The 26840-nt window shown below is 35.3% G+C and overlaps 1 protein-coding gene across 1 annotated transcript in view; it reads right to left on the bottom strand.

Annotated features, from left to right (window-relative positions):
• LOC107699645 (alpha-1A adrenergic receptor-like) overlaps window positions 1-19393 on the bottom strand; it is a 21518-nt gene extending 2125 nt beyond the window's left edge. Inside the window, exons 1-2 of the mRNA XM_016500965.1 lie at window positions 19161-19393; window positions 9973-11740 (exon numbers count right to left, since the gene is read on the bottom strand). Of these exons, the coding sequence (XP_016356451.1) occupies window positions 9973-10897 (925 nt within the window). The 5' untranslated portion in view covers window positions 10898-11740; window positions 19161-19393. The remainder of the gene's footprint in view (window positions 1-9972; window positions 11741-19160) is intronic.
• Between the last annotated feature and the right edge of the window lie 7447 nt (window positions 19394-26840).

Genomic DNA, 26840 nt, shown 5'->3' on the forward strand with positions numbered 1-26840 from the left:
AGAGCCTCTGATACTAGCATTCTCTATTCTTTTTCTGTTCTATATTCTTGTTTTCTTTTTATTTATTATAAAAAAATGACCCTCTAACACTAGCATCCACTGTTCTTTTTCTATTATTTTGACTTGTTTTATTTTTATTTTAAAAAAGGCCCTCTAACACTAGCGTTCCCTATTATTTTTCTATTCCATCTACTTGTTTTTCTTCTTATTTATTATTATTTAAAAAAACCTTGCTTAACCGAGACTTGTCTCAGCACTTACATATTATTGCCCTTTTGTTGGTTTTGTTTGCTTCATTTGTAAGTCGCTTTGGATAAAAGTGTCTGGTAAATGACTAAATGTATATATATTGTATAGTTAAAAAAAATTTATTTAAACTTTTATAACAATTCATATTAACTTTGTATTTAAATATTTAAATATCAAAATATTTAGAACACATTTTTTGAGTAAAATTGTGTAATTATATTACAAAAATATAAATCTTATATATATATATATATATATATATATGTTTAGAACATATTTAAATTGTGTAAATATATTATTTAAACAATTTATATTTATAAAACAATATATAAAACATTGTTTTTTCTAAATATATTGGTTGACCACTTCACCAAATATTTTCTCTCATATAACACACATATACAAAAAAAGTCAATAAATCATACATTTTAAAATCAGTAAGATTACATTTGCAACCTTTGTTACTAATCAGTTAATGAAACCGAATATTCATCCGTATTCATCAACCAGATGGTGAAAAGTGTGTGAATAATGTGCACTGAAGAATCATTCACAATATAATCAAAAATGAGTAAATAGGATCAATATCAAATCAGTAAACCGACAATAGCTCAAATCTCAGGATTTTATCCTGCAGTCTTGACATCAAATGTAAACTGAGTGCACACAACGAATAAAATCTAAAAAAAACATGAGTTTTCATGCAACTTGACAAGAAAGGTTTCAGTGTTTACACTGTCAGCTTATTAAGATACTTATAAAAAATATGCACGTAATGCATGTGACCACACTGAATGTGCAGTAAAAATCATCTGGATTTGGATATTAATGAATTATTAATCAACAAGTAAAGTCCAGACTTCTGGGATTTAAAAGTCAGTTAAATGGACGTGTTTCAGCTGTTTCATTCTCTCTGTGAAAAAAGATTGAAGTCTCATCTCGTCATGCAATGGGGATGATTAATGGGACCTGAAATGAACAGATAAGGAGCAGAAACTGAGAAAGGTTACATTTGGGAAAGAGAAAAACGTGTGAATGCTTCTGAAAGCATCGTTCTCTCTGTCGCCGCTGCCTCAGTGTGACAGGACGGATAACTACGTCATGCATCACAATGCCAGCCAAGTCTTTTTATAGCATCTGATATGATCTCACGCTGGAACGTTCCTCCGTTAATCAAGGTTAACAATTTTATTCAAATTGCCGTCATAAATCCGGCTCAATATGATCAGAGGAGGACCTTTCAGAGGAAGGGAATTGTTCGGTGTTATAAAGGACAAAAGCACAGAAAAAGAAAAACACATGCCAATATTTAACCGTTCACACACCCACTGGATTTTTCTAATACTACGCTGGTCGTACCATTAAAAGAATTAAAGTGTCCAGCAAAACCACCTGGCCTTGAGACGCAGCATCTGTCTTCAGAGCTAAAAGCTGGAGTCGCCTCGTAACGCACTTTAAGAGCGAGTCTAGAGGGGTTTTTACACACAAAGATGAAGGAGAGCCAGAGACTGACTGACAGGGCTGAGGGAATAGTCTCTAAACGGCACACTTTAATCATTAGTATCTTCAGGCTATCAAGAGGAAGAGGATAGACTGAGGTGTAGTCTTCTACAGTTACTGTCCACCAGGTCATATTTCACCCTGAAATTAAAAGGTTTATTTTACAATAAAAAATGAAGACTTTTTTTTAGGACCATTAACGTTTTTGGCTTTGTGAAATTATTTTCATTTGACATTTTTAACCACAAATTGTAATCAATGCATAATGGCTTTAATACAAAACAATATTATTTTTTACATGTATTTGCATGTTAATTTTAGTTCATTAATTAAATTCATTCATTCATTCAAAAATCCCAATTAAACACATTTTAACCACAAATTGTCATGATAACACATCATATAATACAGAATATTACTTTAATTTTATGTACAATTTATTTTTAATTAATTAATTTATTCATTATTAAATGATGTATTCATTCATTCATTTTAAAAAATCACTTCATTTTGATTTTTTACAATTACACATATTTTAGTCACAAATTGTTGTCATAGTAATGCATCATCGTAACTCTAATACAAAAATTTGTATTTAATGTAATGTAAATAACATTTATTTGTATTTAATTTATTTTAAAATAAATGAAACATTTTTATTTAAAAAATTACTTATTTTGATTTTGGAGTGAAATATTCCCTGGAAATGCTGTATTTTGACATTATTTTCATAACAAACATATTTTTAACAACAAATTGTAATCATAGTAATCCATCGTGAATAATACAAAAAAAATAAAAACATTTAAATAAATAAAATTACATTTAAAATTAAATTAAAAACATTTATCTGAATGTACAATTTATTTATTTATATATTTATTTGTATCAGTTTCTGATTTTGGAATGAAATATTCCCTGGAAATGCTGTATTTTTACATCATTTTCATAAACACATTTTTAACAACAAATTGTAATCATAGTAATCCATCGTGAATAATACAAAAAATAAAACATTTAAATAAATACAACTGAATTTAAAATTAAATGAAAAACATAAATCTGAATGTACAATTTATTTATTTATATATTTATTTGTATCAGTTTCTGTTCTGATTTTGGAGTGAAATGTAATACTTCATTTTGACATTATTTTATGACAATTAAACACATGTTTACATATTGTTTGTAATACAAAAAAAACAGGTTAATGGCCCTAAATAAAATTGATATTAATAGAAAAACGGAATATTTTGGAGTGAGCTACACTATAACCTGCTCATGTCCTTGACAAGTAACAACTCATCCTCAAAGCTGTTTTATCAGGAGTCACAACATGTTCATATAAATAGCGGATCCAACTAAATGATGCATTAAATTGAAAGAAGTCAAAATGAGAAAACAAAAGCAATTTCGTCCAAGCCCATAATGATAATGACTGAACCTCAGAAACGTCTTCTACTGGGAAAGTGTGTTTGCTGCAGTCAAACCCTGAGAATTTCTGTGCGGCTGTGGCAAACGGCTCTCGTAATAAGACTAAGCAATAAAAGTGAGTGTTTATCAGGTCAGATTGCATTAAAGGTTATGTCCTCAGCGCACTGAGGTGTGGTTTAAAGCCCGTTTACGAGGCTTAGATGACAGAAATGTACAAGCATACATCTGAAGCTAGATCAAGCCAGCAGGTCCTGCTGAAGCATCACATTGCATATGTATAACAGTGTGTCCTTGACTGCTTGATCTTCTGTTAGACATCATTAGAAAGGGCCGCTGAGCATATCTAGTTTCATCATACATTTCTGGAAACACACAAAGACCTCTGACACAGTCGTATGGTACGGTCAGTACAGAAAGTGACCAGGATGTTCTCAGGAAACTCTGAAATTTGTGTCTGGAAATTTCTGATTTTTCCCCAATAATATTCATTTGGAAAGCTGGACTTAAGTCATCAGGCCCAAAGGACCACTGGGAACCACCAAAGAAGGACCTAATATTCAGATTAATAGTCAACAAAATCCTTACAATCCTAAATATATGATTACAGCCTTGCAATGTACCAATAGTTATTATTACTATAAAAACTATAAAGCACTACATGATTTCCACTCCACTGTAGTAAGTTTGGAACAGGGTTATTATAGTTAACTAAAACCATAAAAAAAGCATTTTTGTTACTTGAAATTAAAATAAATGTTAAATAAAATAAAACATAAAATCCTGAAAAAACTAAAATAAAAATTAATAATATATATACATACAGTATATATGGATATTTGTAAAAAAAACAACAAAAAAAAACAACAGATTGACTAAACTAAGTAAAATTAACATGAAAGCACAAAATATAAAACTGTAAACACTGGAACACAAAAACTGTAACAGTATCTCAGTGATACTAAATAACACTGGTTTAAAATACACTTTTAAAACAACAAATAACAAATTAAAGCCAGTACTGATGGTATTATTCATATTCAAAACATTATGGGGTTGAAGGGCATTGCAAAAATGACTAATAACCCGCCTTAATGAATAAATATCATTGCACCACACCACAATAGTCAATCAATATTTTTGTACTTTGGGCCAAAGAAAAAAAGTACATTATTCACTTTTTTAGTACATTATTATATAAATGAACTACTGAGCTTGACAAGGAAAATTTAAACATAACCATAATGAAATACTGATCAAGTGTAAGAATAACTTGCATCTGTTTGCACCATCTATTTATGAAGACTTTTATAATCTCACACCCTGAAACATGAGAAATATGGAATAGAAATAGAAAATATATAATATAAATATACTGGTATCATAGAAAAAGAAAGTGGTTTTTTTTTATCATGTTATCGTTAAAATACATAGTAAAATAATTGAGATTTTGTGTTTTCATTTTATTTTTTGAATTTTTAGTAATTTTGTTGAGTGTTTTTGTCATTTGATAGTTTTAGTTTTTAAGTCTGTACATTTTGAAGTTTAAGTTTTTTGTTTTAGATTATTAGTTTTAGGACTTAAACTTAGAAAAAATGAGACATTTTCAAAAAAAAATGTAAATATTTTATTTCAGTTAATGTTAAATTTATTTCATTTTATTTCAAGTAATTTAGTTCTAGTTAATAATAATAACCCTGATTATAATAGCATAAAATAAAGTTTAAAATAAAATTTGCAAATAAAAAAAAAAGCATTCACAACTTTCGCATTACTGAAGTTAAATCTATCAAATAATGTGACTTCTTTTAGCAGCCTGTTCATTATATCAGTATAAGTCATGGGGACACATGAGAATGACTCGACTGCTCTCAAAACGTGTAGACATTCAATCGGTTGCCCGTGCTTTTCTTAATGCCAGGCCCACTGCTCTTTAATATTAGCTCTAATGTAATATTAACCTCAGCATATACTGATGCCCATTATTTATTAAAGCCTCATGGATCCCTACTGCATTTTACTCTATTTACATATCCAGTCTGCAAGTGCTTCCAAAAGCACAGGATGACTGAGCTCATTTTCAATTTCATTTCTTTCAGCCTGAGCAGTTTGGTACCTCCCGTCTCATTTCCCGTGGTTCCTTTGTCAGAGTAAATGATCAGAGAAAAGAGAGTGTTAATGCCACGTGAGAATTTCAAATTGTTAAAGATTCGCCGAGGGCTCATGCATACAGTACGTCACGGTACGACCGTGTCCTCCCTCAAATACAAGCCTCATGCCTGTCTGACGCAGGTTTGCCTGGAAATAGATGACACACAGAGCTCACGTCTCATGAAGTATAAGAGAACGTGTTCACACACTAACAGACTCGGCTACAGGTGACAACAAACGTCCTGAACAGTTACTGACCCACCAATCTAACACATGCAGACACTAACTAAACCAAAATTACAGTAGGAACAATTCCTGCCCAGATACCATTTAATGCAGTTATTGTTCCAACTATAAATCATCACAAACTTACATGGGATCTCCTTTAAAAAAAAAGTGCAATCTTTTTCAATTTAACTGTAGTAACTGTATTTTTTTACACTGTAAAAAATTATTTTTGTAATTGAGTTTATTGGAGTACATTTTAGATACTTAAAATACTATTGCAGTCTTTTTACATCAAAATATTACTTGCTGTTTCTTTGTAATTTATTTAAAAATTCACTAGCAGTTAAGTGAAAATAGTTTCTACATTTAGTTTTACTACATTTTATATCAAATATAATGCTTAATAACAATTATACACAATTTCATATTAAAAATTAGGCTAAATTAAATAGTGCTTTAAATGCTACAAGTAAATAGGCATCATTATATATCATTATAGTCATTATAAAACAATATACAATGTGCAGTATACAAAATGAATATTTATTTTGATTTTATTTCATTTGAATTTGAATTACTTTAGCTAAACATTGCATTTAACAGTGTTATTAAATTACAGTGTTTAACTTCATTTCACTGTTAGGACATCAAAAGCTAAATGTAAAAATAGAGAACAAATTTAATTAAATATTTTATTAATTATTATTAATAAAAATACGTTTTCTAAATAATTAACCAATATGCTACTGATATAATGTGAAGAATGACAACATTATTTAAGAATTTAACATTTTCTAAATAAAATGTGAGTATTCGCCCTTGCAAAACTCCATGCCATGTTGCTATGCTGTTGCTAGGGTGTTCTCGCTGTTGGTTGCTTACTGACTTTCATAAAGACCCCAAACCCTTCAAATTCAAAGCAATCCCAATAATAACTATAATATAGTGAATTGTTTACCATTTTTTGTAAGGGTCTCCTCTGGAGATCTGTTTTCTTTGGCTTCACTGGCTGTGTATGTTCTGTGTCTTTAAATAAGTTACTGTGTTTATGCACGCTAAAAAATGCTGGGTTAAATACAACCCAGTGCTGGGTAAAATAGGGACAAACCCAGCAATTGGGTTGTTTTGACCCAGCGGTTGGGTTAAACGTTTAACCCAACCGCTGGGTCAAAACAACCCAATTGCTGGGTTTGTCCCTATTTTACCCAGCACTGGGTTGTATTTAACCCAGCATTTTTTAGAGTGTGCAGTATTATGACTTTAATGTAGTGGATGTTCCTAAGAGTCAACCAAGCATTAAAGTGATTCTCTCTTCACTGCTGCAACTGTGTTGAAAGCACAGAGGGAAGAATGTCTGTCCGAAGGGCAAATTCTTCATCCTAATATCTACATTTGTCCACAAAATCCTCTCGATATTATACCACACACAGCATCTATATGAAGTCTTTCTGCTCCAGGCGTCCAGTGGTTTATGTGATGAAAAATAGCATGTAATTAGTTTACTGGGAAAACAATTAGCCTGTTGTTTTTAATTATCACTAACTAAACAGCGACTTCATTATGAGTGAAAATGTCTCTCGGCTTTATAGCGAGATGTCATACAAAAATAGATTAGCATCGACCAGCGTAACATTAAACGAACAACTTTCCTATTGAACGTAGTGTTTTAGATTTCACTGTTACTGAACGCGGTTTGCAGAGCGAGTGTGTGGTGTGTTTTGTCTCAAACTGAGTCATACTGATAAGGTTATTGAATCCCCTGAGTTTTATTAACACTCTATTATATGCAATTTAATGCCAGTTAATTAGCAAGCGATTCATGCAAATCATGTTTCTTATAAATCTCCATGCTGATTCATAATTATTTTCATGTCCTTTTGAGTAAACAGGCTCCCACGTTTACCAAAGATTCATAAGACTATGCTATTTGTTTGCATCGGCTTTCCACTTTTACTCTTTTTTTTTTTGAGACCGAATAGACTCTATTATGTGGTTTAACTCTCACTGATCTTGAACCGAATGGTCTTGCTAGAGCCCTATTGCAGGGGTGGGAAATATAATAACAGCTCAAATTCATATCTGGGGAACCCAAGAAGCTCTGCTGTGTATTAAGGGAATTACAGATCGTTCTGACTCTCTGTGAAACTCATTTCTGAAGCCAAACATATTGCGTAAAGACCCGTGACCCTGTTTGTCTGAGAGAACGCTCGAAACGAAGGTTTAAACAAACCACTGGCACAACAAACACTTCTGCTGCACTACAAGATTTGCAGAGCCACAAGCGAGTTGACTGTTTCTACCTGTTTACATGCTAAAATACTGACAGCTGAGGCCTGCGTGGACTCAAATATTTTACTGATCTTCTTGATTCTCCACATGGCAGCATTTTACCCACTTGAGGTTATTATTTTCCCATCTTCTAGCATATGGAAAAATCTCGGAGCATTTGACTTTCAGACAGGAAACCTAAAAAATGTCCCTGTGCATGTCTGTTAACCTATTTCTGTCAAGGGACAGCATGAAAATCACACATAAAGAACATATATCTCACACAATGCAAAGAGCATCTCTTCTCAGAGGTAACTAAAACCCTTCCTCTTCTAAAGATTTTTAATCTTATAGTCATTTAAACCACATTGACCACTGACAAAGAACTTTTTGAGGTAAGTTGGTTTACTTGATGGCCATCTTGGGAATGCAGTACTCAGTACAATTCCTATCAATACAATTCCTTTAGGGAAAGGTCGATATCTCCTCAACTTTGCCAAGTTTAAACTTGAAAATCATCAATACAGTCAGACAAAAATTTTCATAATTTTTTATTCTTTAGCTTAATGTAAATCACACTAACACACTATTTCTTCCTGTTAGTCCAAATAATTAAAACGCATGTTATAGGAAAAAAAGTCAATCCTTTTGCCGAACAGGTGAATGGCTCATCTAGGGGTAATTTACAAAATATGGTGACAAACAATCACAAATAATGAAGATATATATTGTTTTGCACATTAAAAAAGAAAAACAACTGTAAAAAAGCAACAGTAATTAATTTTAATATTATATATTAAAATATAAATAATACAATTTTTGTCATTGGTGTTACCAATGTTAAAGACATTTTTTTTTTTTAATACAAAAAGCTGTTGAAAACCAAAGTTAAAGTTCTGAGGAAAGTGACGTGACATGTGGTGACCCATACTCGGAATTAGTGCTCTGCATTTATCCCATCTAAAGTGCGCACACACACAGCAGTGAACACACACACCGTGAACACACACCCGGAGCAGTGGGCAGCCTTTTTTGCTGCGGCGCCCGGGGAGCAGTTGGGGGTTCGCTGCCTTGCTCAAGGGCACCTCAGTCGTGGTATTGAAGGTGGGAGAGAGCGCTGTACATTCACTCCCCCAACCTACAATCCCTGCTGGTACGAGACTCGAACCTGCAACCTTTGGGTTACGCGTTCAACTCTCTAACCATTAGGCCACGACTTCACAACTTCAAGTCGTGTGCACAAATAGTGCACATGGTGATTATTCTAAAAAAAAGTTATCAATTTATTTAAATGTGCCATTGGTGTGACACTGAATTTTAATGACAAAGATAAAGAACAAAAGTCATTTTCCAAGAAAAAAAAAATAATTGAGAATGATCCTAAACTGAAAGACGCGACTCTTCCTTCAGCTGCCATTTCTTTCTTCATTCTTCCACAAGCGCCCTTTTGTGTCAAAGATGTTACAAGTTGCCTTAGGGGCCATTTACACGACAACGTTTTCAGCCAAAAACGGGAAACTTTTTATGCATTTTGCCTGTTTGTTTACAAGACAACTGCGTTTTGGGGACTAAAAACGCATATTTTTGAAAATAACGCCACCATTGTCGTTTCCGTGTAAACACCCAATACGGGAATCTTTGAAAACGGTGACATCATGCACGTGCGTAGTACGTGTTAGGTATGTAGACATGCGCAGTACGTGACGATTTTAAAGGCAAGCATGAACAAACATACACAACAATGGCAGAGTACATGATACTGTTGTTGCTGTTTAAGAGTTTGCTAATGCTTCTTCAGCAAAGTGTGGATTTACTTCACCAATATTACAACCAACAGCGGAGACGCATCATATACACACAGCAACAGGTACTGTTTACTAACAAGGTGACAGCGCCAACTACTGGCCTGGCATACGTAATACAACGTTTTTGGCCGTTTTCGCGGATACGTGTAAACGCGAATCGTTTTGAAAATGTTGTCGTGTATACGTGAAACTTTTTAAAAACGCCAGGGAAAAACTTTTCCATTTTTGACTACATTGTTGTCGTGTGAAACGTAGCCTTAGATTTACATCAGACAAAGATATTTTCTCTTCCCAAAGCTAGTATTTGCTTATAATCAAATGTAAAAACTGAAACACTTACCGATCGGAAGAACCAGGAAAAAGGGAAGCCAACATAGGACGAAGCATCCAACCACGATGCCCAGGGTCTTAGCGGCCTTCTTCTCTCGGGAGAACTTGAGCAGACGCAGTGCAAAGTGTGTTCGGTTGCGCAAGGCCTCGTCCTCGGACACCGTTGTGTTCCCACGATGTATCCGCAAAGTTACGGCCTCCGTGGCGTGATCAGACTTTTCCGTTTTCAGTCCGCTAATCAGTGCTCGGGTCTCCCTCTTCGCGACCACGTACACGCGGCAATACATCGACAGAATCACCACTAGAGGAAGGTAGAAGGATCCCAATGCGGAAAAAATGGCATAGCCGGGCTCTTCAGTAATCTTGCATATGGATTCGTCCTCCGGCGCCGGTTCCTTCCATCCAAAAAGAGGTCCAATTGAGATGGTAATGGACAGAGCCCACAAAACAATGAGTGCAAGCAACGCTCGTCGTTCTGTCACAATGGACGGGTACTGCAGCGGATAACTAACGCCGATATATCGGTCCACCGAAATCATGCATAAGCTCATGATGGACGCCGTACAGCACAAGACGTCCATTGCCGCCCAAACATCGCAAAACGGCCGTCCGAAGATCCAACGGCCCAACATTTCAAAGACTGTAGAAAACGGAAGAACCGTAGAGCTTAGCAAAAGGTCCGCGACCGCCAAGTTCACAATGAAATAATGGGTAACTGTGCGTAGATTACGATGGCAAACCACCGAGAGGATGACCAGGATGTTGCCCAGAACGCCAAAAATGATGAAGATCGCCAACACCATTCCCAGAACGACAGCCTTCATGACGTTCAGTTCCGGGACGAGAACCTGGCTGCAGTTGCTACAGTTTTCATGGAACGACTCCAGAGTCATGTTGTCTTTGAGGGGAATCATCTGTTCAAGACGTCCAGGCATTTAATAAAGGTCTGATTTTGATGCCGTGAGTTCGATTTGCACCTTAATATCTCTCCAAGAAAATGTTTAAAGCGCTACTTCTGCATTGGCTGTGGTACAAGAACACTGGGGCATTTCCAGCATTGCAATGAGGGAACGTGATTAAATTGAACCTGTTGTGTCTCATTTCTCATTTCTCCTAGATGGGCTTTTAATGTTGTATGTTCGTGGAAAATAGCTGTGGGTGAAGGAATAAACAAGAGGAACTAAACATATTATGCTGCGGAGAACGTCAGATTCTTTTGTCATAATGTCATAAATTCAAGGGTTGTTTTGACATGTTCATAACCATGTGCAGCTGCAACATTATACAGAACAATGTGAATGACAAAAATGCCGTTGTTGCAATCTGTGTGATCTATTAAAGTACAAAAGAGGTTTGTCTGTAGTTTCCAGGCATTAGGTTTGATGCATAAGCGATTCGTCTTAGATTAATGCATCAATGTGTGAAGGTGTCAAAATGCTCTGCAAACCTCCAACTCTCTTTGCACATTCATAAAACACTGTTAATGTTTTAGTGCACTTTGTAAAACAAGAGCTTCCCGTCTTTTTGCGCACATCTGCAGTGGTTGGAATCCAGAATCAGATTCGCTTTGAAAGTCTGCATGGCATTGGCTGATGTTACTGAAGTTGCAAAGCGGATAACAAGGACAAAGCTAAAAGCACTTTGGCATATGCCGAGGAGAAATTTTTGGCTGAAGAGCAGTTCTCAGTGAGTCACGCAATTTTTAGGCGACCAGCTTCAATCAGGAGAGAGTTGGTCGTAAAGCAGCCATGCTGGTTTGGTTTGAAGACTGATGAACCCTGAAAACAGACAAAAAAAATGGAGCTTTATCAGTGAAGTGGATTCATTTATCAGACAGGCAACTTTTAAACCACCGCTCATGCATTATAATGAAGTGTGCACTCGTTTGGCATAAAATTATGAGCCAGTTCCAGTGGATAATGATATATAGATTCATTCATTCATATTTCTCTGATAAAGGGCCTGCAAATGGATTTCTCTCCAAGAGGGATCCTCAGCAAGTCAAATTCTTTTATTTATATGTTTCTCCTGAAGTGATTCATTCACCATGTCAAAAACTAAATCAGACAGGACAAAATAAAAATGAACAGTCACTCATAAACACAACTACAATTCGCACACATTTTAATATATGTTCTAACATGCATTGAAAAAGTAGTCTAAATTAACAAGGATCCATACTTTCACATTCACAATGCAAACCTTTATTGAGGTTAAATTGCAAAGACAATTCAAAATGATGTGTAAAACAATGAGCTTTCATATAGAAGTCTTAAAGGTACAGTAATCAAATCAGCCTGGGAGAGACGTATTTTTATAGGACAGCCCGAAGGTTTGTCAAGGTTCCCACAACAAAAAATCAATAGGATTTCCATGGACTTTCTGGTTATTGCAGAAAATTAGCTCTGTGACAAGTATTATGATTCTTACACATTTTATTAATCAAGATAATCTTCACAAAACAACGTTTCTGAATTCTAAAGCCTAAATTCAATGACCAGAAGTAAAAAGCTAAAGTTAGGCTATTAACGAATTACAAATGGGTCGCATGACTTCAACGTCAGCTTCACTAAGTTTCAGACAAATCTTTCAATCTTTATTTAAAATCTATGAGTTGTAAAGTTTAAGTTAGAATAGTTTGCAAGAGCTTGATTATAAACACAATTAGGCTGTAAAAGTGACTAGATGAGATTCGATGTGATGATGTTTAATATCCCTGAAAAAACCTCTGTAGTCCCATTAGCCATATTTTTAAGACTCACAAGTAAATCACGAGTGAGGTATTACTGGTGTATTTTACAGTATCTTGTAGAATAAACCATAAAAATATCTTGAGCTTTTGTTCAGCACAGACTTTATTTTAGGCATTTACCCAAAAACCTGTTCAAAACCACAAAGCCAGACATTAACAGCACCTCGGAAACCTGATAGATTTGCTGATATAAAAAAGCCCACATATGCACATTGCACAACAGACACTAAAAACAACCCACAATACCCTAGCAACCACCTGAAATACCCTAGTAACACACCGAACCACCTTAGCAACCAGAAAGCAGCATCCAGCATAGTAACACTCTGTCAACCACTCTTATTTTCTTCAGAACATGTAAAGCCTGACTTTCAGATTGTTTGTGAGCGAAGGAAACCACAGATGCAGAAACTGACCTTTCAGAATCAGAATCAGAATCAGAAAGAGCTTTATTGCCAAGTATGTTTGCACATACAAGGAATTTGTTATAGTGTCACAAGCTTCCAGTACACGGAGACAACAACAACACACAGATAATAAAAATGAGATGTGAATAAAATATACATGCATAAATATAAACCACAAAAAAAAGAATAAATTGTATGTACAGGTGTGCTATAGATGACACTGGAGAGCCAAACACTGAGGCTGCCGTCTGCGGCGCCATCGCTATTATATCACAGGGGTTTTAACGAGACCGTGTCCTGTGAGACTGAGAGGCCAGTTCTAAACGAAGTGAAACAGCAACATATTTTTTTTTTGTACCTCACAGTTGTGAAAAACGCACACACTGGGCAAAAACACAAGGCTGCCTCAAAAAAAAAAAAAAAATAAATAAATAATCAGAGAATGTTTTTATTTTTGCCATTTTCATGCTCTCTAATTCCCACTTTAATCACGCTAATTCTTGCTGCTTGCCATAAGACACAGAAAAAAGCTTAGCTAAGAAAACATATTTAATAACATTCAAATATCGCATGATTTCAGGCAAATCCCTTTTTTATCGGTGCCTGTCGACAAAGACGTATCGGTTTGTTTCTTTTGTGAGATTTCTAGCTTCCTGACCTTTAGAAATTAAAATCTTCTGTTCTCTTCTGTCATTTTTCTACCTTAAGCAATGGTCTGCCAAACGGCATCAGCAGAATCAGACAGCCTGGAAAATTTATCTTTTTTGCCATCTGTTGCTTCTCTATTTATGATGTCAGGATAAATTCAACTGTGCAAGGCTGTGAGAGTGAGTCTGCACACGGGAAGCCACTTGATCATAAACTGTACACATGTTTCATTTTCAACAGAAAAAAAAAACTAGAATCTTTTTCATTACTCTATTATTTTTCCAGATTGACACTAATTACTTCTAATGAGATCGCCTACCATCCGTTTGTGACTCTATCAATTAACAAGCTTAACACTCCTACTCAGACGCTCTCACGTTTCTGACATTAGTAGGAATATTGATCTGCTTTCCAGCTTAATGAGGCACAGAGGTGACTCTCGCTGCTGGTTGGACACTACAGAGGTGTTAGGACACAAAATGACTCCTGCTTCACTCAACCAGCAACTGTGCTTTAGAAAACACGAGCTGTTAGGCTGGGGCTGACACGCTCTCAAAAATAAAGGTTTCCAAACATAGAAGAACCATTTTGGGTTCCTTAAAGAACCTTTCAGTGATCAGTTCTTAAATGAACCATTTTTTTCTTATTGTTGAGAACATTTTAATAATCTAAAGAACCTTTCGTGCAATGTAAGTTGTTAAAAGTTCTTCATGATTCAAGACAAAAACTTGTATTATTAAGAAAGACCCACAGGTTTGGCTTGTGCAACACTGGACTTTATTAACACAAAGTATTTGTATTGTAGAAATTATCAAACTATTGCACTTCAAAAGAAACCTATTAAACATTCTCTTTCTTCTCTAAGACATGATTAGGAATTTTAAATTAATAAGCCACAACAAAGGCGATGTTTGGTGAACTTATTCCCTTGATTGAACATTCATTAATTAGAAAATAAGCAGCATTAAAGTTAACAAAAAAACTGCATTTATATTTACACTACTGTTTTTTTAATGCATTTTTGCAATACCTTGATCAAAGTCACAATTTGTGTTACAAGAGATTTCTGTTTTAAATAAATGCTGTTCTTTTGAACTTTCTATTCGTCAGAGAATCATGACAAAAATGTATCACTGTTGCACATTACAGCAACTGTTTTCAATATTGATAATAATCAGAAATGTTTCTTCAGCAGCAAATCAGCATATTAGAATGATTTCTGAATGGTTCATGTGACACTGAATACTGGAGTAATGATGCTGAAAATTCAGCTTTAATCACAGGAATAAATTACATTTTAAAATGTATTCAAATAGAAAACATTTACAATTGTAATAATACTTCACCATATTACTGTTTTTACTGCACCTTTGATCACATAAATGCAACCTTGGTGAGCAGAAGAGACTTTTGAATGGTAACGTAATGAAACTTATCAGTTAAGAAAGCGATGTTAGAAATTCACGGTTAATATTTCTTCTGGTCTAATTGTCATACTGCACATTTTGGCACATCTAGATATTTAGAAGAGTCATATGCTATGCATTAAGATCAGGATTTTACTTGTCTGTGGAGGTTAAGCTCAGAAATGAATGATTAATATTATTTTCCCCACCCACCTGGAGAAACAAAAGTCTTTTCACAGTTTGAGAATGTTATTGCATTTTGATGAAAACAAACAAATAACATGCACTGATGAATCATGCATAATACGACCAGGGATGTTCGATTTTGGTCAAGTTTGATTTCAGTATAATAGTTTTTTAACACAAATCCCCTGTTGCGTTATCTACCTTCTGCTTTTTTGTGACTGTCAGCATTCATTTCCTGGTCTCCTGTCTGAACCCAACTGCCATTGTATTTATACACACAGGCGAGAGAAACTGAATCCTGTCCAGGGTTCACCGGGCTCAGCGTGATAATACTAGTGCTAGAACCGAGATAGTGGAGTTCAGTGTGCATTCAGCGGTCTCTCTGTCTCTGATCTCCCCATCATGACATCAACCGGCGTCTGACCTTTGGGCCTCACCGGCGCGTCACCAAAACATGAACATTCTCTGAAATTGACTCACCCTCGGGCCATCCAAGATGTAGATGAGTTTGTTTCTTCATCAGAACAGATTTGGAGAAATGTAGCACTGCATCACTTGCTCAGCAATGGATCCTCTGCAGTGAATGGGTGCCGTCAGAATGAGAGTCCAAACAGCTCATAAAAACATCACAATAATCCACACCACTCCAGTCCATCAGTTAACATCTTGAGAAGCGAAAAGCTGCGTGTTTATAATAATTAAAATTTTACTCCAAACCATTGCTTCTGGCTAAATAATATTATGGCCATAATATTGGATTCTCCAGTGAAAAAAGTCGTCTCGTCTGAATCAGGAGCAAAATCTGCACAGATCGAGCACCGTTTACATGTGAAAACAATCCAAAAACGGTTCTAAACAAATATGTGGGTGGATTTTCACTGGAGGAAGCGGTATTATGGATTATGAACTTTACGTATGCTATTTTTGCCAAAAGCAACAGTTTAAAATTAAAATGCCTTAATGATGGATTTGTTCCTTACAAACACACAGCTTTTGGTTTCCCAAGACATTAATCGATGGAGTGGAGTGGTGTGGATTACTTGTGGATTATTGTGATGTTTTTATCAGCTGTTTGAACTCTCATTCTGACGGCACCCATTCACTGCAGAGGATCCATTGCTGAGCAAGTGATGTAATGCTACATTTCTCCAAATCTGATGAAGAAACAAATTAATCTATATCTTGGATGGCCTGAGGCTGAGTAAATTTGCAGCGAATGTTCATGTTTGGGTGAACTATTTCTTTTAAGGTGCAGTGCTCAATCTGATTGGCAGCACTTGCTTATGGTGAGGGACACAACTAAAGCATTTGCTGTTTTAGTCCTCAAGCAAACAGTAAATTAAACTGACAGCCAGATGATTCTCACTAACATCAGTAAGAGACTTTGAGCTTTGACAGACTGGCTCCCATATGGCCGAGCACATAATACAACTCACCAAAACAGCTCATCACCTCAGCGAACAGAAGTGTCTAGACTTGTGAAGGATATAGTTAATATTAGATATTTATATTTAAACAGATATAACATTCCCATAGCAACAATTCAACCAAAAATGAAAAATCTGTAATTTACTTATAATTTACTACTGTAATTTAAAACTATACTGTAAAAAGTGGTAACATGCAGTTGTTACCTTAAAGAGCTATTTTTACCTGATTTAAATTTTAAAAAATGGTTTTGGTATAAATGAATTTTGTTTGATTCATTATGCTAAATAATTGTTTATTTTCATTAAAAAAATAACAGAACAATTTTTATTTAATTTTTTATATTTTATGTATTATTTTATCATTTTAATTTTATTTTTGAAAAAAATATATATTTTGAAAGTTTTAGCAGTTTTTGTCCATACAGTGGAAACTTTTTAAGCTTTAAACACAAACAAAAAATATTGTAATATGTTTTACAAGAAAATATTTCAGTCTTTCTACTTCAAAATGTAATGTATAATTCAGTGTGTTACTTGTCGTTTCTTCATGATTATTTGTGAAATTTACTAGCAATTTCTGAATGAGCGACATGAGGATTAGTCAATATTTATTTTAGATTGATCAATTCCTTAAGGACTTTAGAGGAGTCTCTATTATTCATTAACAGATTGTGGCCTGCGGGCGGCCTGCTCATCACAGAAACAGTCGATCCTCTGGTTTTCAGCTCGGTGGTCCCTCCACAACCTGTAGGTTACATTCACTCGGACTGAGATTAAATCACAATTATTGGTCTTCTTTGCCTAGTACTTATCACAGCCCTGCAGGGCGTGCAATAACCAGAGCCACAGCGCTCTCTCTGTAATCGCCAAAGCCTCCGGTGAAATTAATGGATACGGTTGCCTGCTTTTAAATAAAGAGAGGTAAATATTTAGGCTTCAACTCTGAAAGGTAATTCAAGTCGCAGCTTCCTAATGTACAGGCTTCAAAAAGACAGAAATGAGTTCCATCACTGGCTGCTCGTTCTGACTCAGTGTTTATGTCGCATCAAAGCGTGAGACCTCAGCAGAAGGTGAAGAGGGCACGCGGACAGTGCCTTATCTCTCCTGATTGAAAGCTCAGGTCCACGGCTTTCTAGAACATTCCTCTTCAGGAACAAGAATAAATGCATGCTGAGAGGCTCACACTATTTAAGAAAGCAGAGTAATTGAATTTGAAGTGTTATAGTCTATGGACATTTGGCTACTATATATGAAAAAAAAAAAACGTGTATGTAATTATATCTAATTATAAAAGTTTTGGATGTATCTTATTATGAAATGTTACATATTAGGTTTTTCACCATTTTAACCACCTTTTCTGCTACACTCACTCGTTCAGATTGAGTGTGTGTGTGCAATATCATGCAATAAATAAAATATGCAATATATTCTCTTAATGTCAAAAAATTCATTTAAATATATATATAGAGAGATAGAGAGAGAGAGAGAGACATGAAATATTATACAATATATTTTTAAAAGGACAGATATTCCATGTATGTTAATGTTCAAAAATCAAGAAAAAAATAATTCTTAAATATATGCAGTTGGCCATTTATAATGAACCAGTGAAGGAAAAAACGGTGATTAAAAATACTGGGAAATAAAAAGAAAAAAAAAATTATGAGCAGAACCGAACATTTTATCTGAAATTTTCATGTAAACATTAACTTAAAATCTTGATTCTACTACAAAAAGCATATCATATTTTATTATGAAAACAAGATTTGTTTGCTACTAAAATCAGAAAATCATTAGAACAAAATATTATAAGTAGCCTAACCATTTCCTCCATTATTAAATATAAGATTCTGAACAGCTTACTATCATAAATGAAAAGCAACAGCATTATCCTTATGCATATAGCTATTATATGTGTGTGTGTGTGTCCTTTTCAGAATATGCACACACCACCATTGTGTCCATTTTCTGATTCAACAGTTTGTTTGAGTAGACAGATTCGAAAAAAAAAATCTTATTTATAATCAAACTATTTTTGCCCCAGTCAATACAAAACAATTAGAGTAACCTTTTCATGTTGCCCATCATGCATAAATCATTGTGACAGCTGGGAGAGGATGCAGAAATCTCTGGAACACAATGCATTACATCAGTATGCACCAACACAACCACTAAACACGCGAACACACTCAAGCCCTCATTTTAAAGACCGTAAACAGAACGCAACAGCGTATATGTGAAGTTATCAGAAGCAACCTGTAGACTCACCCCAGCGCACATCACACGAAGTTTGCAAACGAAAAAGGAATATTTCTAATGACTGCATTCTCAATATAGTCTAGCAGTTGCATGACTGAATGAACACTCACCTCAGCAGCGTGTCAGTGAACGCGAGAACTCGATCCGGAGGTGTTTGGGTAGATGGACGCGAGACGCTTCATCGCTTCAGTCTCTCCTGTCATCGCTGTGGAAACAGCAGAGCTTAAGTTCAGCCAGTCAAGTGCAGTTCTGTGTTTCCACACGCACATTTGAGCGGAAGGGTCCTCGGGACATCAGTATTATAGGTGACAGTGAGTCATGGCGCTCCGCGCCGCGCCGCCTCCTTTACGCACAAACTTTGGTGCCGCTGAGCTCTGGGCTCGTGGATGTGGACGTGGCGACTGGCCAGCGATAGTACATCATCTCAAAGAAGAGTGAATCAGCTGCTGACGCGATTTCTGGTTATAGCCTCCAACGTATAGTAAGTGAAAATAGACATGAGAAGGGTGGTACCCAAACTCCGCGAGGTGAACTGAGATGAACTGTTGCCGCTGTGAACCTAAGCACAACTTGATCATGCACGAGTCACATTTCACCACAGAATCAAAAATGCATTACATTTTATTACAGTTAATGAAGAAATGGGTTGAAAATGTGCTTAAAGGGTAGATCACTCAAAAAGGAAAACACAATCATTCTCAAGCCATCCAAGATGTAGATGAGTTTGTTTCTTCATGGGAACAGATTTGGAGAAATGTAGCATTCCATCACTTGCTCACCAATGGATCCTCAGCAGTGAATGGGTGCCGTCAGAATGAGAGTCCAAACAGCTGATAAAAACATCACAATAATCCACACCACTCCAGTCCATCAGTTAACATCCTGTGAAACAAAAAGCTGCATGTTTGTGAGAAACAAATCCATCATTTAGATGTTTTAAACTTAAAACCGTTGCTTCCAGCTAAAATAAGAGTCCAAATAATAACGCTTCCTCCAGAGAAAAACTCCATCTCCTGTTGTCTGTCACAACAAAATCCATCCACATATTTGTTTGGAATCATTCGGGGCTTTTTTGGCTTGGACATGGTGTTTGATCTGTGGATATTTATTTCCTGATTCAGACGAGATAGTTTTTTCACTGGAGAAAGCAATATTATGGATATTGGACTTGTATTTTAGCAGGAAGCAACAGTTCGAAGTTTAAAACATCTTGATGGATTTGTTTCTTGAAAACACGCAGCAATTTTCAGCAAATTCTCATTTTTGGGTGAACTATTCCTTTAAATGGTCTTTAAAATAGGCTTTTCTCTAGAGTGTATTATAGCCCAGACATGTTTTTGTGAGAGCCCATTTACTCACTCTTGTGTCATTCCAAACTCTATAACTTTGTTTCTTCTGTGGCGCATAAAAGGACACATTTTGTAGAGTGTCCTGTTCCTGTCTATAAAATAGATGCTGATTCATGTTGCCAAACTCAAAAAAAAAAAAAATACTGTACAAGTTTCAAAACTGGTCTATATGACTGATAAAAATAGGTTTCCCTCTGCAGTAACTCTGAAATCTGATTGGCATCTGTTCAATTCAAAACATGTAATCGTGCTGGAGGTTACTGATGCCAAACATCATGATGCATTTCGAGACATCATGTTTGACATCATGCACATCAGCATGTACACAGTATGAGAATGAGGTGAAAACAGTGTTACAATGCAAATGCATATATATATATATATATATATATATATATATATATATATATAATATTGCTGGAAAACCAAAGAATTTGTGGGACCTGAAGGATGTTTCTGAAGAACAGCAGACAGTTTAACTGTTCGGGACAAACAAGGGACTCATCTAAAAAAAAAATTTTAAAAAAACCGCTGTGGATCATCCAGGTAACAACAATGTATTAAGAATCAAGCATATGTAAAATTTTAAACAGGGTCATTTTTATAAATTCAACTATTATTTACTCTTGTGGAGTATATGTAATAATAAATAATGTATGATTATGATCCCTCTTATTTTGCTAAAATAATTAACATTTTGCAGATACTGCAAAGTGTATGTAAAGTTTTGACCACAACTGTGTGTGTGTGTGTGTGTGTGTGTGTGTGTGTGTGTGTATATATATATATATATGTTTATGTATGTATGTATATATTGTGCACCATAACATCAGGTTACTACAGAAAACTTATTTTAAACAGAAGACAAAACATTAAAACCTTAAATCTATCACGAAAACAAAAACATAATAAAACCAGAAAAAAAAAAAAATATATAAGTAGCATTTTTGTTCGGTTCAGTTCATTACTAAGAGTCTGATGTAAGGATTCTGTATCTCAAATCATCCATTTTGTAGGTGATATAATCATGAATTAAATGTAATTAAATGAGTAATTAGGGTACAAGAAACGCACAAATGTGCAGCAAAACTCACCTGTGAGAGAATTGAATTCAGAATTATGTGGAGCTTTTCACTGCACAGATCGCTCCACATCAGCTTGACTATCTAGAGCCCTAACAAAAGCCCAGCGAGAAAACCAAAGGCTTTTATGTGCAGATGTTTAGAAATGCGGAAGATTAGAAAGAAACCAGCACAAAGTGCCTGCATGACTGGCATATTTAAACTAATTCAAACAAACATAGAAAACAAACATTTGACATTTATATATCAGTCTTCTGATGTATGTGTACGGTTACCGCACTAGCAGCTGTGAGGTGTCACACTGTATTTAATGTAACCTTTTTTAAACCTGCCTACAAAGTTTTATTGTATTGAACGTTACCTTTTGGATCAATATTTTAAAGGCATTCTAAAATCCTAAATAATTGATGTCTACAAATGTATGTCTGTTAAATAATTTACATGTCATCTAAGTAAACCTTTAACTCCAAGAGTATTCTGGCACATGTTTATATATTTGTTTGTTTTCACTTTAATTTTAGTTACAATTTTAGTGAATTGGCCTCTAAGTACACTGTCGCGACGCGTGACCAGGCAGTCATTCTGAAATGTCTCATCGCTGTCAGAGAGAAGCGGTGGTTGTGTACCTGAGCCACACAGATGCTGATAGCGTCAGCTGTCCACCCACTCCATCAGTCACTAAAGCTCTGTTCCAAAAACAAGTGAGCTGTCTATCTAGACATCACAGGTGCGCTCCTGACACGAAGACTGTTCCCATTGCCTTCTACATCTCATTTTGGACATATTCTATAGAAACACTGCATATATCCTTCAGCGAAAAGGGAATCCCAATGCATTGCGATTAATTAAATTCATCAAATTCAAGAAAAAAAAAAGACTAATATATATTTTTATAAAATGATGGAACTTGTGTTACCTCAGAGCAGCAGGTGTTGTCGTTGCTATGACAAACGGTGCATCTTGTTTTCTATTGGCTGCATGAGAGTTCCAAAGAAATAGTCACTTTTTGAATAGATGCAATGTTCGAATACATGATACAATGTTTCCTGCAATTTGATTGTGTAAATACATTTCTATTGCAAAAAGTCCAGAAGCTTGTGAGTAGTTTGCATGCAATCTGTTTTAGTTTGCATGCAATGACATAAGCAGAAAAACATGCCAAAAACAGTAAACAGTACAAAAAAACAGTAATGCAAAGGTAACTTAACATGCTACTTTTCATAAAGAAAGTGAAGTAACATAATTAGTTATTAGTTAATAGTATAACAATTAGTTAGTTTTTTATAATTAGTAATGCAACAAGTAACATTACACAACACTGATTACGACGGAAGCTGGAATCAAGAGAAATGATAATAAACATATTTAAATGAATACTGAAAAATGAGTGATATATTTAACAGAACTTGTGTTACTTCAAAGCAGCAAGTGTTGCAATCATTTGTCATTGCCATGACAAAAAGGTTCATCTTGTTTTCTATTGGCTGCATGAGAATTCCAAAAAAGACACTTTGTTTTAATTTTAATTTTAGTGAAAGTTTTAGCAATTTTGTTGCATGTTTTTGTCATTTTTATTAGTTTTCGTTTTTTTTAAACATATTTTCATATGTTTTTTATTTTAAGTTTTAGCTTTAGTTAACGATAATAACCCTAGTTTGCATGGAATGGCATAAGGGGTAAAATACTTTGTTTACAGCAAAAAAAAAACATGTTCAATGTAAGAAAAAATAAGAATACAGTGAGAAAAAGGAATGCAAAATTAACTTAACATGCTACTTTCCATAAAGCCTGCATAATGAGTAACATTCCCTTTGACTTCAGGGCAGCTCGGTAGGTTTTGGAACAGACCTTCTGTGTGTTTTCTTTTCCTTCATATCATTTCATCTTCCTCCTTTATCACAGTCATTCCCAGGAGAGCCGAGTCAGTCTTCCTAAAGCTCAGGTCAGGCTATGATTGGATTGACAGGCTCGTGTTCAGCAGTCTATTGGGTTTGTTTGGCTTTTGCAGGGTTTGGTTCAGTTCGTCTTTCTCCTTGTTATTTATCGACTGCCCTTGAGATCAGTACCGCCGTTCCCTATATGCAGAGTACGCATTTTGCGTAGTGCACCAACTCCCAAGGGGGCACCACCACCATCCCAGTTGCTACAAAAAAAAAAAAAAAACACGTGACACTGAATGCAAATGATCATAATTGACTGACAACTATGCCCGTGAAAAAACATCAGCAATCTGCTGCCGAGAAAAGAAGAAAAAAAAAAAGATGATGAAAACGAAGCCCGTGCATCACTTTCAGGTAGCCTGTGAAACTTTTTCGGGTGTTGAGGTTAATTAATAACGTATTATAATGTCGGTAATAATTTCACCACCACCAGCTCATCTAATATTCTCCATGTTCCCTTACGAAAATTAGCCATGTTTTAACACGACTAAAACCAAAAAAAATCATAGGTCTTGTAGCCATGGCAACCGCACATTAACCATGGTTTTGTTACTTCAAATAATAATTTACAAAGAAGTATTAAGATCATATTTTTGTGATTATAAAAACAAACCTAAGCCAACAACAGCCTTTAAAATGACATAAAATGCATTATATAAAAACAATGAGGCAACCCTGCTGAAAAAAAAACAATAGAACCATCACAGAAAATTGTAATACCATCACAAATAAATAAAAAATACCATCACAAACATTACAAACCATCAACTTTTAACCATTAAAAATGGTTTTCTGTAGTGTGTTTTGGGACATATTCCATTAGGATTTATTGGTTTTAACAAGCCACCAATAGAAGGTGACCAATCACCAGTAGAGCCCAACAGGGTCCATTACAGTATCCATTAAAACCAATACAAGTCCCATTATAACCAGTAAAACCATTACAAATTGTGTGATGGTGTCTACTGTTTTTTTTTTCAACATTACATGTTATTACAAATGTCTGCAAAGGGAACCAAAGGCCTGGTAATTGCTGCTTGTTTTTTTTTTACTTCCATAATATTTGAGGGAGGGGGCACAACAATACAATCCTGCTTAGGGCACCCATTTGGCCAGCAGCGGCCCTGCTTGAGATGATTTACATTAGATGATAGTGAGTCTTTGAAAATGTTTGTTTACATATAAAATGAAAGAGCAGAAGAGGTCGCAAGCCCAAACGCTCAGGATCTCCGGTGTCACTCGCTCTATTGTTCGATATTTGATGGGGTCAGATTGTTCCATTATCAGAGACCCACATATTTATTTGTTATAACTGAACAGTGCACTCAAAACGCATTCAGATCAAGCTACTTTAAGCGTCTTTCTAACAAATGTGACACTAAAGGTGACTGGACTTATTCAAAAGCAATTTATTAGACGACATCTATTTTTCCAAGCCAGAGGCTCTCTTGTCTTCGTGTCAAGTCGTTCCCGCTGTCCTTTTCACTACCTATCAAGTCGCACACACAAACCCATTCTCACTCAATGGTCTACAGATCTAATGTGCTATCACTGTTTGTCTCGCGGTTTCATTTTAGAGGGAAGCACAAACTAATCAAGTGGGTTTCTACACATTATCATGCCCTCCAGCAGAGGTATTCTGTGTTCTCGCGCTCGCGCTCGGTGTCTCTCATCCTCCTCTTTGTCTTTGTCTCACCCTCCTCTGCCTCAGGAAAGCACCGTCTTATCTCCACCTCCCGAGTCTAGATCACCATGACAACTCTTAGCTTGTATTTATCTCCTAAATCACTGCTCAGGAATAGCTTTAGATATGAGAGGAGAGGGAGGGCGGCATGCATCTTAAGAAAATGATTGCAGTCGGGGGCCGCCGTACAATCGATGCCCCCACCCACACATCCCAATCCGCACGGATATCCATCAAGGGTGGCGCTTGATTCATTCCGCAGTCGAGCAAAAGATAGCAAGAGCCAAACGTATCGCTTCGGCATGGAGTGATTTGAATAAACATATGTCATGGGTCTGGATTTGGAAAGACGCGGAACGGTATCATCAGCAGGCATGGAAATAAGGTTTCAAATGGGGTTTGGAGAGAACATTAAAGAAATAGTTTAGGCAAAAAACTAAAATCTAATTCTTTTCTCTCCCTCGGGTTGTCCAAACAAATAAAAATAAAAAATCATGTACATCTTCTGTAACACTATATTCTAAGTCTTTGGAAGTCATATGACAGCTTTGTGTGAAAAACAGACATATTTATTTTATTTATTTATTTTTTAATTAATGAAGCCTTATTTATTCTGCTAAATTAGAAAAAAAAAAAATTCCAACAAGACATTTTCCAAATGCCCACCAGATTGTTCCCAAAAACTACACTCTAAAAAATGCTGGGTTAAATATAACCCAGTGCTGGGTTAAAAAGGGACAAACCCAGCTATTGGGTTGTTTTGACCCAGCGGTTGGGTTCAAAACAACCCAACCGCTGGGTCAAAACAACCCAATAGCTGGGTTTGTCCCTTTTTAACCCAGCACTGGGCTATATTTAACCCAGCATTTTTTAGAGTGTACAGAAAAAGGTCCACCTTTGCACATCTGTAAATTACTAGAGATCAAATTTAAGTAACTTGTAATATGCAGTTCATAGTAAATCACTGTGAAGGAATTTATCACAGCATATGGGGTACGTTGTCACAATAGGCACCTGCTGTTTGAAATTTAAGTATTTAAATATATGAATATTTGTATTTAAAGGATTCGTTCAACCAAAAAGCAAATTCTGTCATAGAAAGTAATGCAGGATTGGAACAACATCAGTAAATGATGACATAAGGTTTTATTTTTGGAGGATTGTTCCTTTAAAAAATGTATTACAGGCTATTTAACAGCCATTGAAAATTATGTAAGACAATTATGAAATGCATTTACATTTTATGAATCATACAAAATGTAAACGTAATATAGAAAAAAAAATATCTAAACATCGGTCTAATAAATTGGTTCATCTAGAAAATGAGATGAAGGAACATCTGCAAATTACAAAAAATTTGCTGTATAGACAATTTCCACTAAGAAACTGCCAGTAAATTTCACAGTTAATCACATAAACAGCAAGTAACACATTCAATTAAATATAAAATTTTGAAGTAGAAAGACCAAAATAGTATTTTCTTGTAAAACATACTGCAGTAATCTTAAAATCTTTTTTTACAGTGTATTGGCTGCTTTTATTGTACCTATGCATGTACATTTTTAAACATTATCTTTTGTGATATGGAAAAGAGCATGAGCATTCTGAATTTGTCCTTTTGTGTTTTACGGCAGAAAGAAAGTCATAGATTGAAATGGCATGACTGAATTTTCATTTTTGGGGTGAATTATTCCTACACTGCACTGACATACTATAAAAACTGGTGGCATTTTCT

The sequence above is a fragment of the Sinocyclocheilus anshuiensis genome, unplaced genomic scaffold (assembly GCF_001515605.1).
Source record: "Sinocyclocheilus anshuiensis isolate Anshui unplaced genomic scaffold, SAMN03320099.WGS_v1.1 scaffold714, whole genome shotgun sequence".
Classification (NCBI taxonomy): domain Eukaryota; kingdom Metazoa; phylum Chordata; class Actinopteri; order Cypriniformes; family Cyprinidae; genus Sinocyclocheilus; species Sinocyclocheilus anshuiensis.